We start from the raw sequence: 12320 nt of genomic DNA, 5'->3' as shown, positions 1-12320 counted from the left end.
TTTGCACTACAGTACTTTGTCCTTGTAGCAATCCTGTGAAGTAGGTTAAGTTGTGAAAGTGTGACTGACAATATCACTCAGTGAGCACCATGTCATGGCTAAGTGGATAATTGAATCCAGGCACCCCAAAGTCCTAGTTAAATGCTCTAATCGTTACACTCCACTGGCTCATAAGTTTTCCCTCAACGGTACTATCATTGGGTAGGAGAAACTCACATTTCTCTTCCTGACTATATTCACCTGTCACAACATGGAAGCATTGTGTTGAAGTGTGGCCCAGCTGAAATGGGCCTAAGTGCTGACTTCCACATCCTGATCTGTCTCGCTTGTAGCAGGAAGAGTGACTAAATAAATTGGTCCATGGTATATGTATTGTGAAGTATCAAGCTAGCAGAAGCTGTCTGTCTGGCTTGCCTCTCCCCTGGAAAGCCAAAGATATAGTCCAGAGATTATTATATGATTATTTCACTGGTTTGCCAGGTAACAAACCATCCAGACAATTGACTTTGTGCTTGTTTAGCTACCCCTATTGTAAATAAGCAGTGGGAATGGTTAACTGAATAACCAAGCAGCAGGATCTTGGCTTATTGTGATATCCAGATGTGTCCTGTGTGTTCGGCTGCCTTTCCTTCTCAAAACTGCAGGATAGGTGACATTTGCATCTGAAATGTCAAGGCAGAGAGTTGAGAACGCTACATTGCTTTTTTGTACAGCATATGCTTTGCAAGCACAATAGTGTAATTTTTGTGCCCAGAATATGCTTTGAATGTGTGACCTACGTTCCATGCCTGACATCTTTTGAGGAAGTAATGCGACAGAGCCATTGTCCATGGCTTTGGAAAGCCATTTGTCTTATACAGAGCAGAGCAAGAGTGATCGTAGTCAGAAACAATGCAAGTCATTTCATATTCTTAGAGGCAGTCTGAATAACAAGACTGTAGTCTTCTGGTAAATGTTTCCTCCTTCCTTTATTTTTAGGAAGTACAGCATAAGCAAATTACATGTTCAAAGAAGCTGCTAACAGCACTTTGTAGTTCCTTTATGCTTCAACCATGAATCATCATTATAAAGTGACATGTATACTAGCTCAGTACAAACAGACCATGGAGACTATCATGAGGACTAATATGCTCACTTTCCTTATTCTGGGTGAGTAAGATATGTCTTGAGTAACAAATTAAAGATATATGAGGGATAATAATAGTTCAGTGTAGTGTATATATTGCATCTGGCAGACCTGGGGCTGAATTTTTGGTATCTCTGATTTAAAAAAACTGCCAGCTAACGGGAAAGACATCTGCATCACAACCTGGAAAGTATCTGCTATTCAGAGTAGAATTATATGGGTAGATTGACAAATTATCTGATCCAGTTTAAGATAATTTCCCATCTACCATGGAGTGAGCAACACATGGGAAAGTGCCCCAATCCAAGAGGGTACTATAAGGAGCAATGATGGCAGCACCAAATGATAGACAGTGGTGTACTGTAGTTTAGTGTTTAGCAATCTGCTGGTGAAGATTTGAAGTGGAATAATGCTTCTATGTTTTGAATATGTATGTTCCTACTAGCACTTACCCTGGCATTGAAAATGAATACAATGTTTTATCCACTCTGTGCTTTGAGATGGACAAGACAGGTGCATCATTCTGATATCCAAAAATACCCATACCTTCAGGTACCCTTGCCAGATTCCCAAGGAGTCATAATAGGGGCACTGCATGAATTATTCAGACAGATCTGGCATGTAGGAACCATCAATGCCCTCTGTCTGGAATATTTCCTTTAATTTCCTATGTATATATGAAACTTGTGTGATTTACCTTAATGTAGTATATAAAACCTTTTAGGTCATATTAGATTTTCCTCACTGACAAACTACTCAAAAGATCATGTTGAAACTTAAGCACACCTTCTTTTTAAAGAAGTGGCAGACTCATAATTTTGTAATTAAGATTACAAATATTATGAATAATAATTAAGAAGTAAAAGAAGACAATGGAAGCTCTGTGCCTATGCCAGGACAATCAGATGATCAAGAGTCCTGCAATATCCTCTATATTACAGAAAATGTTTTCAGGGAAAAAAAAGTGGGTCTCTCTGGCATTTTAAAAATTGTGCTTGGTTTTTTTTAAAAGAAGCACCTGCTACTTACGGCACCCTTTTGCTTGACTCGCATGTGCTGTCTCAGCAATATATATTTTAAAAAATAATAATAATAAAAGGATTGGTCTCACAGAAAACAGCTCAGTTTAACATCACTTTATATTCTTATTTATCCTAGGTATAATTAAATCTTGCCTCCCAGCTTCGCCTACTTCTTCCACAGATCGTAGAGGATCAGGTAGGAATTGTTTCTCAGTCTCTTTTAGTGGATGTCTATTTTCCATTGTGCTGTCAGTGTTCCACATTTGTCCATTTGAATTATTCAAAAGAAAGGTGTGTGGAAAGAAAATCAGTTGCATCTGTCCTGCATAGAGCAACCTTCAATTCAGTGAGACCTATGTTCCAGTCTTAATGAGGCAGTCCTTTGAAAGTAATAGGACCTTTCCTTGTAGGAATATGTAGGTCTGTAGCCCTGGACTGCAAGCCTATGCAGTGGCATAGTGTGGGTGGCCAGCACCCGGGGCAGGGCAAATATTGTGGGGCACGAGGCATGTACCAGCTCTGTGAGGCAATGTGGGGCAGGGGGCAGGAGAAGCCCCCAGGATGCTGCCATGAAGCAGTTGCGGAGCTGCTGGAGGTCCACTGTGGTGGCAGTGGTGGGCCTGGCACTCCAGCAGCTCGGACGTGGCCTGCTAGGAGGGGAAAGAGGAGTGCAAGGAGAGGCTGTGGGATCACGCCAGGTAGGCTGGCCCGCATGAACCTAAGAATTTTTTTAGCCTCTGCACAGTACAACAGTACTTTGTACCCCCTTAAAATTTTGACCCCAAGGGAAATGCCCCCGTGCGCCCCCCCAAGCTACACCATTGAGCCTATGCACAGTTACATGTGTCTGTGTATGTTAGTGTTTGGGGCATGCGCAAAACCTATTAAATGGTTTTTTAAATTAAGATTACAAATATTATGAATAATAATTAAGAAATAAAGGAAGGCAATGGAAAATCTGTGCTGTGCCAGGACAATCAGATTATTTAAAGAGTCTCACAATACCCTCTGTATTGGAGGAAATCTTTTTCAGCAAAAGAGAAAGTAGGTCTCTCTGGCATTTTCAAAATTGTGCACTGTCTTTGTAAAGAAGATCCTGCTACCCTTTTGCTTGACTCCCAATAATCTCTTTAATAAAATAATAAAGGAAATTATATCACAGAAAATATTTCCATTTAACATCATTTTATGTTCTTATTTGTTCTAGGTGTACGTATATATTGCCTCCCAACCGTGTCTCCTTCTGCAGGTAGAATTATTTCCCATTCTCTTTTAGTGGATGTCTATTTTTCACTGTGCTGTCACCCTTCCACATTTGTCCGTTTAATTTATTAAAAAGAAAGGTGTATGGAAGGAAAACTAGTTGCATCTGCCCTGCATAGAGCAAATGTCAACTCAATGAGACTAACATTTAAGTCTTAATGATGTTTACTCGGAAGCAGCTCTTTGAGTTTGATAGGACATTTCCTTGTAGGAATATGTAGGTCTGTAGCTCTGGGCTGGAAACCTGTGTGCATTTCAGAGGCAGTGGTGTTAGGGGCAGGAGCAAAACCTAAGATTTACTTTCCAGTAAATAAGCATAGGATTATGCCAAAACAATTCAAACAGGGTGGTGGTGGTTTCAAAGGATGGATGCTTTTGTGCCACACAGCCCTGATTTATTAATGCACTCAGGTGCACTGGCTGACATCCTCTGTACAACTACATGGTAGTAATGCTAATAATGTCATCAGTTCACAAGCTACAACTGGATTGGATTTGAAGCTTCAAAGCTACAATTGGATTGGATTTGAAGCTTCACAGCCCCCATCTCAGAGGCTCCCTAGGGATCCTTTTAGACCTGGGGAGGTCTTTGGGAGCCTTGGTATGGTGGGAAAACCTTTTTGCTAGCAGACTGCCACTGCTGAGATCAGGACATCCATGATGATCTGGCAGCGACATGTGGATATTTAATGCACCCCCCCAATCGGGACCCAAGGCTCCTACAGACTTCCACAGCTCAAAAGGAAGTCTCAGAACCTGGGTAGGCGGGAGTGTGAACCTTTAAATTAGATTTAATCTAAGCGTAGCATTAACAGGCTAATTACATCATCACCATTTACGTATGCCCACATAGTTAAGCAAACAGATTCCAGCCGTTGTGTTGTAGTGGTATGTGCTATTTATGCAACTTTTGCCAACATACCACGATGCAAGTTTGCTTTCCACCAGAAAAAAATTCTGTAGATATTCTGGAATTAAAATACTTTATAATGCTTTAATAACTACAAACAAACAAACAAAACCCTACAAACCAATAGAATGAAAATCAAGCTCTGGTTTCATTAGGACTCAAATGCTCAGTTAAGCTGCCAGGTTTTAACTTGGTGTTGAAATTAGGGGAATGCTAGTCAAGCCTCCCAGGGAAGCACAGCCAGAGGGCTAGAGCTGAGAGAGACCTCCTCCCTGTCTCCACACGGGAGAACTGCTGGCAATTGTGGAACCCACAGAATGTCCCCTGGTGGGTCTTAATGATCAGGGAGAAATGTATAAGCAGAGGCTCTTGTTCTGAGTCCCAAGCTTTCCTTGGGATTTAGACACAAGCTGTTTAGGGCTTTGAAAGTCATCATCAACACTTTGAACTTGAAATGGAAGCACGTTGGCATCCAGTGTCATATGGGTCATGCAGTTTTTTCCTACCAGGTGTCTGTTGTTGTTTCTGTATGCTTTAAATTCACTTTCAAATCAGGGTGATCCTAATAGGGTTTCTGAGGTATGTGAGATATTCAAGGAGTGCAGTAGTTTATCATTGCTACCCCTCCACGAGTTTCTATGGCCTAATGATATTTGAACCCAGCCCTCCTGAGTCCTAATCTGAATCACTGTACCACACTAGGTCTTGACAGTAGCCTAGCTGGTCCATGTTGCACTAGCTATGGCCTTCTTGTCTTCCTTAAGAGGAATCCTAGAATCCTAGAATAATGGAGTCAGGAGGGGTCTATAAAGCTATCAGGTCCTACTCCCTGGTCTATGCAGGAATCCAAAGCCAAATGTATCTGACACATGGTTGTCTAATTTTCTCTTGAATGCCTCCAGCCTTGGAGACCTCACCACCCACCCAAGATAATTGGTTCAGTTGTTGAACTGTTCTTACAGTTTGGATCCCCCCCTTCAACTGAAATCTGGCTTCCTGTAACTTGAGCCCATTATTATATGTATTGCACTCTGGGATGATCAAGAACAAATCCTGCTCCTCCTCTATACGACGATCTTTCAATTACTTGAGGAGTGCTATCATATCTCACACTAGTTTTTCTTTTTCAGGGCTAAACATGCCCAGTTCCATCAATCTCTCCTCATAGGGCTTGGTTTCTAGTCCCCTGATCATCCTTGTTATGCTCTTCTGAACTTGTTCCAGTTTGTCAGCATGCTTCTTATAATACAGTGTCCAGAACTGGACACAATATAGTGGTGCCCCGCATAGCAACAATAATCCGTTCCAGAAAAATTGTCGCTATATGATTCGTCGCTATGCAGGGGAAAAAGCCCATAGGAATGCATTAAAACCCGTTTAATGCACTCCTATGGGCAAAAAACTCACCATTATGTGAAAATCCTCCATACGGCCACCATTTTCGCTACCCGGTAAGCAAGGAATGGGCACGAAAACACAGCGGGCGGCCATTTTTTTACCCGGCAGCCATTTTGGAATCACCGATCAGCTGTTCTAAAAACATCGCTATGCGAAAACCGATAAGCGAAACAGCTTACCGATCATTGCAAAGCGATGTTTTACCATTAAAAACATCGCAATGCGATCGCTTTTGTGATCGCAAAAACGTAATCGCTATGCGGATTCGTCGTTCAACGAGGCGCCCATTAAGTGAGGCACCACTGTATTCAAGATGACGCCTAGCCAGTGCCAAACAGAGAGGAACTAGTACTTCACAGGATTTGGAGGCTGTATTTCTGTTAATGCAGCTAAAATAGTATTTGCCTTTTTTGCAGCTACATCTGTAGGCAGCATTCCAGATACAGTAAAATGAAAGGTACTGGTAGTATGTAGTCAGATTGTCCCTGCCAAAGAATGACAATAACTTCCAGGCCAAGCAATGCTGGCCCCAAATACTTTGAACCAGCAAGTCAATCTGAGCCTCCGGTGACAGAGATGGATCATGAAGTACCTTCAGATATACCCTGTTCCTTTGGTGGAGGACAACCCACCTGGAACAGATTGCCTAACCAATTGTTATATGTTTGAACCCCTGGACCTCTGAGTCTCCATCCTGTCAGGGTCCACTTTCAATTAACTATCCTACCCCATTACAGCCTCTAAACATTAATCCAACACCACCAGAAGACAACAAGAATCCAAAAACTGGTTCTAGATTCTGCTGCAAATTCATATGTCAGCTCTGCCCTCATGTCCATTCTGAAAACACCATTTGAAGACCTGTGACTACCATTCACAACATCAGGGGTTCAATTTACTTGTTCATTTTCCAGTGTGATCTACTATCTTATGTCAGCAGTGTCTTTCTCCAGTCTGCATAGGGCAAACTGATCCATCTCTTTGCAAATGAATACAATAAATGAATACTATCTAACATCAGAAATGTACAGTATTTTTAAAAAACAAGTAGAAGAACACGGTAATCTCCCAAGACATGCTGTCTCTGATTGTAAAGTAGCTGTTGTGGAGCAAAGAAACTTCAGTGAGAGATTAGAAAGACTGCTGAAGAACACTCAGTAAAGTCTTTGTTTCTTGACTTAGGCTGTGCTCAAACCCTGCAAGATTCCTCACCTCTAGAGGTCTCTTCTTTACCTCAGGGTCTCCACAATATGCACAAATGTTTCAGTGCAAAATTCATATCCTTTCCCTGTGAGATGCAATATGCAGATATAGATGAATTGATTGATTAATGAGACAGAGATAATCCAGCCAGTATCTTGCATTCTTAAAAGCCTATAAAAGAAAACAGCAAATACTGTGGAATTCTTTTTTGAGTGGCACTGCACTCAACTGTTATACGTTCGCTTAAAATCCCTCTTACCTCTTTGTGAGACACCACAGCTATGTCTTATTCTTGAATTTCCATGTATGTGGCCGTGTGTTTTGTGTGTTGTTCATATACTCCTATTATTGTAATAAAACTATATTAAAATGTTTTTTTTAAAAAAAAATCAGTGGCACACACTGGTGTGTGGAATGACTCAAGTCATCCATGATTCTGAATGATATAAATGTATCAAGCTGTGTCCCCTTCAACTGCTGCTCATGGGGGTGGGGGGAAAGGAATCACTGCCCCTGTGTCCCACGTCATTAGTCTCTGTCTGTTGTCACTGTTTCTCAAAAGTTATGATGCATTCAGGAGGAATAAAGCCAAGAGTTAAAAACAAAACAAAAACAGGTGGTTTGAAATGTTGCACTGTTGATTCATTTCTGTTCATTTTCCAAAAAGCCTCTGTAGTGTTTAGTATTGATGTGAAACAAAATAAAAGAACACATGTTGTTCAAGTATATTTTTGGGTCACCTATTTCTTTCTAACCCCTCACTTCCTTTACTAAATGGTTTTGGATGAAGATCTTCACAGCAGTACTGTTGTTTAACTTTTCTTGGACTCAATTCTTGTCATGGAAATATTTTTCTAATTTTTTTCTAGGTTTTTCCGACAGTCATCCAAACAGTAATGATAATGGCATTATTAATGGTGTCGGTAATACTGGTATAGACTGTGGACATAATGCTATGCGTTACAATGAATCCACCTGTGTCTGTAAACCAGGATATAAATTAGAATCAGTGGATGTGACCTCAAGAGGCACTCAATGCAATTGTCAGAGTAAGTGTTTTCATTCTCCACTCCTTTAAACTTTCTCTTTTGAACTAAATTATAAACAGTAAAAATGTGATTTTTCAGCCATTCCTAATATTGTGATTAATGCTGACATTCCATGCCTGCTATGATGTGTCATGTGTGAAAAACTGCTTGGTTTTTAGCCATAATCTGCCAAGTCGGTTTTGACTTGGCAACTATTTCCAGGTTTTTCTAGATAGAGAATACTCAGAAGTGGTTTGCCATTCCCTTTTTCTGGAGGGTGGACTGTGTAGCTTTACCCAGGGCCACAGCAACTGACTCTTTTCCTACAAGTCTCAGATGAGAATCAGAGTCCTGACTCCTGGCCATTAGCTCTGGAGCCAAGTACAGTACTCAAATCACTGAGCTATCCAGCCAGAGCAGTAGGACTTACTTCTCAGTAAACCAGCATAGGATTGTGCTACATAACCTCACTCCCCCAGCTTTGAGCTAATAAAGTGATAATGCCCATGATATGGTAAAACCAAAGACCTGTAAGGACAAAGCAACAACACTTATTGATTGTCAGTGTTATCTCCCTGTTCGACTGTATTTGTAGTCCTTACAATAAATTGATTTTCCCAGTAACGTTATGTTACTATGCATTATCCCTGTTTATCTTGAATGGCAAATTACATTTGCAAAGCATCTTCTCTTGTTGAGAATAAAAACTGGTAGAACTGGCACTATAATTTACCATTACATTTTTCTTCACAGATATTTCCCACTCCTGCCCAGAAGAATCAGTAAGTGTGGTGTGCAATGTGTGAAATTAGTGGATTTTTTTAAATCAAGGCGAATATAATGCTGAAGCTTTGAATCAAAGTCTAGGGCATAGAAAAGAGCCGAATAAGGCACAGAAAAGAGCTGATACTGTGTTTCCCTGAAAATAAGACAGAGCCTTATATTAATTTTTGCTCCAAAAAACACATTATGGCTTATTTTCAGGTTTTTTTTTTCATATACAACAACCCAGATTTATTCAAATACAGTCATGTCATCTGCTGGTTGCTGCACAATGGTGGAGGGTGGGGTTTCACTTAACTGGGGATTATTTTGAGAGTAGGGCTTATATTACAAGCACGCTGAAACATTATATTAGGGCTTATTTTCAGTTTAGGTCTTATTTTCAGGAAAACAGGGTATGATACCTGCAACTGGGCTAACTGATAACTTACAGAAACACAGCAATCATTTGAGACCATCAGCAATGCTATTAGATCAAGATTTTCCGTCCTCTTGAATTCATCTAGGTCTAGGACATCCATTATTTTCAGTCCCCTGACTACAGCAATTATGTCTTCTTCCGCTTTTCTTTGTGCTAGGCACGCTTAATATAAGACCCATGCACCAGGCCTCAGAAAGAATGCTGAGTTGTGCATCAACATTGATATGCTGAAAACCCTGGTGCTTGCTAACACTGATTACTACTACACATTCCTCTCACAAAGCAATGGGACTAGGACGGTTTCTTTTTGAACACAATTCATATACAGTGGTGCCTCGCATAACGTTTTTAATTGGTTCCAAAAAAAAAACCTTATGCGAAAAAAACTTTATGCGAAACACCATTTCCCATAGGAATGCATTGGAAACCGGTTAATCCGTTCCAATAGGCACGGATTGGCATCCTTAAGCGAAAAAACCCATAGGAAACATTGTTAAACGATACAATGTTTCCTCCATTGGAATGTATTGAAGCCGACTCAATACATTTCAATGGCTTTGCGAAGTCAATTTTTGCAAATTTAAGTGTGTCATAAAAGGGTCAAAAATGGTTTTAAATGCTTGAATTAGCTTCTGCACCCTCTAAAACAGATGCAAAAGTTAATTTGGCTTTGATCTGACTTTTCGTTAATTTATGGTGAATTTTTTCCCCCCAACTTTTGACAGCTGTCAAAATCTGACAACTCCATTGTTTCCTATGGGGGAGAAAGAAATTCACAAAAAATTAACGAAAAGTCAGATCAACGCCAAATTAAGTATGCACACATTTTAGAAGGTGCACTAATGATTCCAAGCATTTAAAACCGTTTTTCAACATGTTAAGACACTTTTTTAATTGAAAAAATGAACATCGTTAAGTGAAGCAGGGGACCTAAAACCAAAAACGTTAAGCGAAGCATGGTCCCAAAATCGCTATGTGAAAATCGCTCATAGGGAAAAACGTTATACGAAGCACAATCTGACTCTGAAAAAATAAATGTTAAGCGAAAAAAACATTAAACGAAGCAAACGTTATGCGAGGCACCACTGTATTTTAAATGGCAACAGGCAATTCTTTCCACTCATCTCAAAACCCTCAAATGACAATGAAATGATCTGACTACAGTATTGGTTGACTTTCTCTGTTTCTCCTATCATACCAATTTTGAGGAAAAATAGAAACCAAGGGAAAGGGAGGCAAGAGAATTGCTTCACTCAGGCTCCTCTCTGGGTCAGACTAGGTGTTAAGGGAAATGCATATCACCTGCATTTAAAATGTCCCCCCTCCAGCAACAAGGTTTCTTTAGGATACCTGCCTCAGCAGCCAGGCTTGAAAAGTAACCTCACATTTATCTTGCAATGACCTATAGAATAATGGAGTACTGTACGTCTTAAGTGCAAGATTTGTAGAGGTCAAAAAGCATAACAAGCAAGCATCTTTCATGACTCACTGTCAAGTCATAGGGAATGCAAAATTTCCCTCATGTCTCCTTTTATTCTTAGTCTAACACTTTAGCAACTGCATCACCAGTTTACTAGCTCATCCATGTGACATATCAGATTTCCGAGTCACCTATCTGGTGCAACTATTCTTTTTCCTCTTATCAGCTGATATTTCTTAATAACACAAAATTCCTTTCATCTGTTCATTTAGGATATTCGTATTCACAACAGTTCCTGGTGCTTGGCTGTGAAAACCGCCTTGAAACATAGCTGTGAAATGAACAGTTCAACAACAAGTTGTTTAGAGGTGGGGACTTCCTGAGAATTTCAAAGGTTTGACCACAGCTTCTCTTTCCGGACCAGCCACTGTGGTTTCCTAATACCATGCTGTGAAGGGTTTTTTAATTTTTATTTTGAGGTGATGCAGGGGTTGAAATGAAATGAGGGCAGTGATTTTAAGAAGCCATTTACCTATATGAGGTTTCTGAAGCTATTCTGGACTTCAGAGAGAAGTGGGTTATAATGAGTTGTGTTATTTGTTCTTTCTGCCTCAGTATTGTTCAGTTTAATTGGCCAAACCTGTCCAGGGTTTCAGGCAGAGAATTTTGCCATGCCTGATCCTTTAATTGGAAAGGGAGCAGAATGACCCAAGTACTGTCCCCAGAGTAGATGTTCTACCACAGAGCTGTTTCGTTTAGTGTTTACATGCTATAAGGACCTAAGGTGAATAAAACACAATGAGGATAGACAGGCAGGGCAGAGGTAGGAAATGTAACCTTCTTTGGACTACAGTTCTCAGAATACTCTTGTCAATACTCAGTACTGGAGTACTTCGGAGGTTATAGTCTGGGAGGTTATTTGGTGCACTCCACACACACACCCAGTCATGTTTCTCATCTCTGCCAGTAAGTGTATCTTCTTTATGAAAATTAGATAGAATAGTTTTTAAGATGGCTCTGGTGTGATACTTACCAGTACAGGAGTGGAAGGGAAATGCTGTATTTTTCAAAAACCATAAGGAGACTTTATGTATAGATAGTGGGATGAGGAAATGTGCTGAAGTGTCTGTAGGTTATTAAAGAAATATTTTAGCATGTTATTTTATTAGCCTTTTCTTTGCCTTATATATATTTCTGTTCCTTCTGTTAAGTGTAATCACAATCAGAATTAAGTACAGTGGACCCTTGACTTACAGACGGCTTGACTTACAGACTTTTTGAGTTACAGACTTCTCTGGCCGCAAAATTTAGGTTTGACTTGCAGACTGAGATTTGACTTACAGACCAGAAAAAAACCAAAATGGAACAAAAACGGCCTGTTACAGAATTAATCAGTTTTCAATGCACTGTAGGTCAATGGAGACTTGACTTACAGACTTTTTGACTTGAGAACCGCCTTCCAATACGGATTAAGTTCTCAAGTCAAGACCCCACTGTATATGAGAACACAGAAAGGAAATCAAAGACCAAGTAAAACAGAACTAATAAGAAGAATCTGGGAAGAACTAGATTTGCTGGAGTTTATTGAATGATTTGGAAAACTGCTCGATTTTTTTCACAATTTCAAACCAGCCATGCAGTATTCAGGGAAAATAGAATGCTATGAATTGTGTAAAAGAATTCTGATAGAAATGTAAGCAATAAGAAATTATTTATAGTTTTTCTAAGTGGAATTGGAAGTTGATT

The 12320-nt window shown here is 40.0% G+C and overlaps 1 protein-coding gene across 4 annotated transcripts in view; it reads left to right on the top strand.

The window, feature by feature from the left end:
* The first annotated feature begins 254 nt into the window (after positions 1–254).
* LOC110087983 (adhesion G protein-coupled receptor E3) overlaps positions 255–12320 on the top strand; it is a 31370-nt gene continuing 19304 nt past the window's right edge. For 3 of the 4 annotated variants that reach the window (XM_020810004.3, XM_020810007.3, XM_078392775.1), the window contains exons 1-6: positions 255–1149; positions 2285–2344; positions 3356–3397; positions 7792–7971; positions 8704–8732; positions 10847–10942. In XM_020810004.3, the coding sequence (XP_020665663.3) occupies positions 1053–1149; positions 2285–2344; positions 3356–3397; positions 7792–7971; positions 8704–8732; positions 10847–10942 (504 nt within the window). In that variant the 5' untranslated portion in view covers positions 255–1052. The remainder of the gene's footprint in view (positions 1150–2284; positions 2345–3355; positions 3398–7791; positions 7972–8703; positions 8733–10846; positions 10943–12320) is intronic. The other variant, XM_020810006.3, reaches the window with a different exon arrangement.

Source organism: Pogona vitticeps, chromosome 4 (assembly GCF_051106095.1).
Source record: "Pogona vitticeps strain Pit_001003342236 chromosome 4, PviZW2.1, whole genome shotgun sequence".
Classification (NCBI taxonomy): domain Eukaryota; kingdom Metazoa; phylum Chordata; class Lepidosauria; order Squamata; family Agamidae; genus Pogona; species Pogona vitticeps.
Note: the sequence above shows the minus strand (reverse complement) of the source record. Positions and strands in the feature narration are given on the sequence as shown.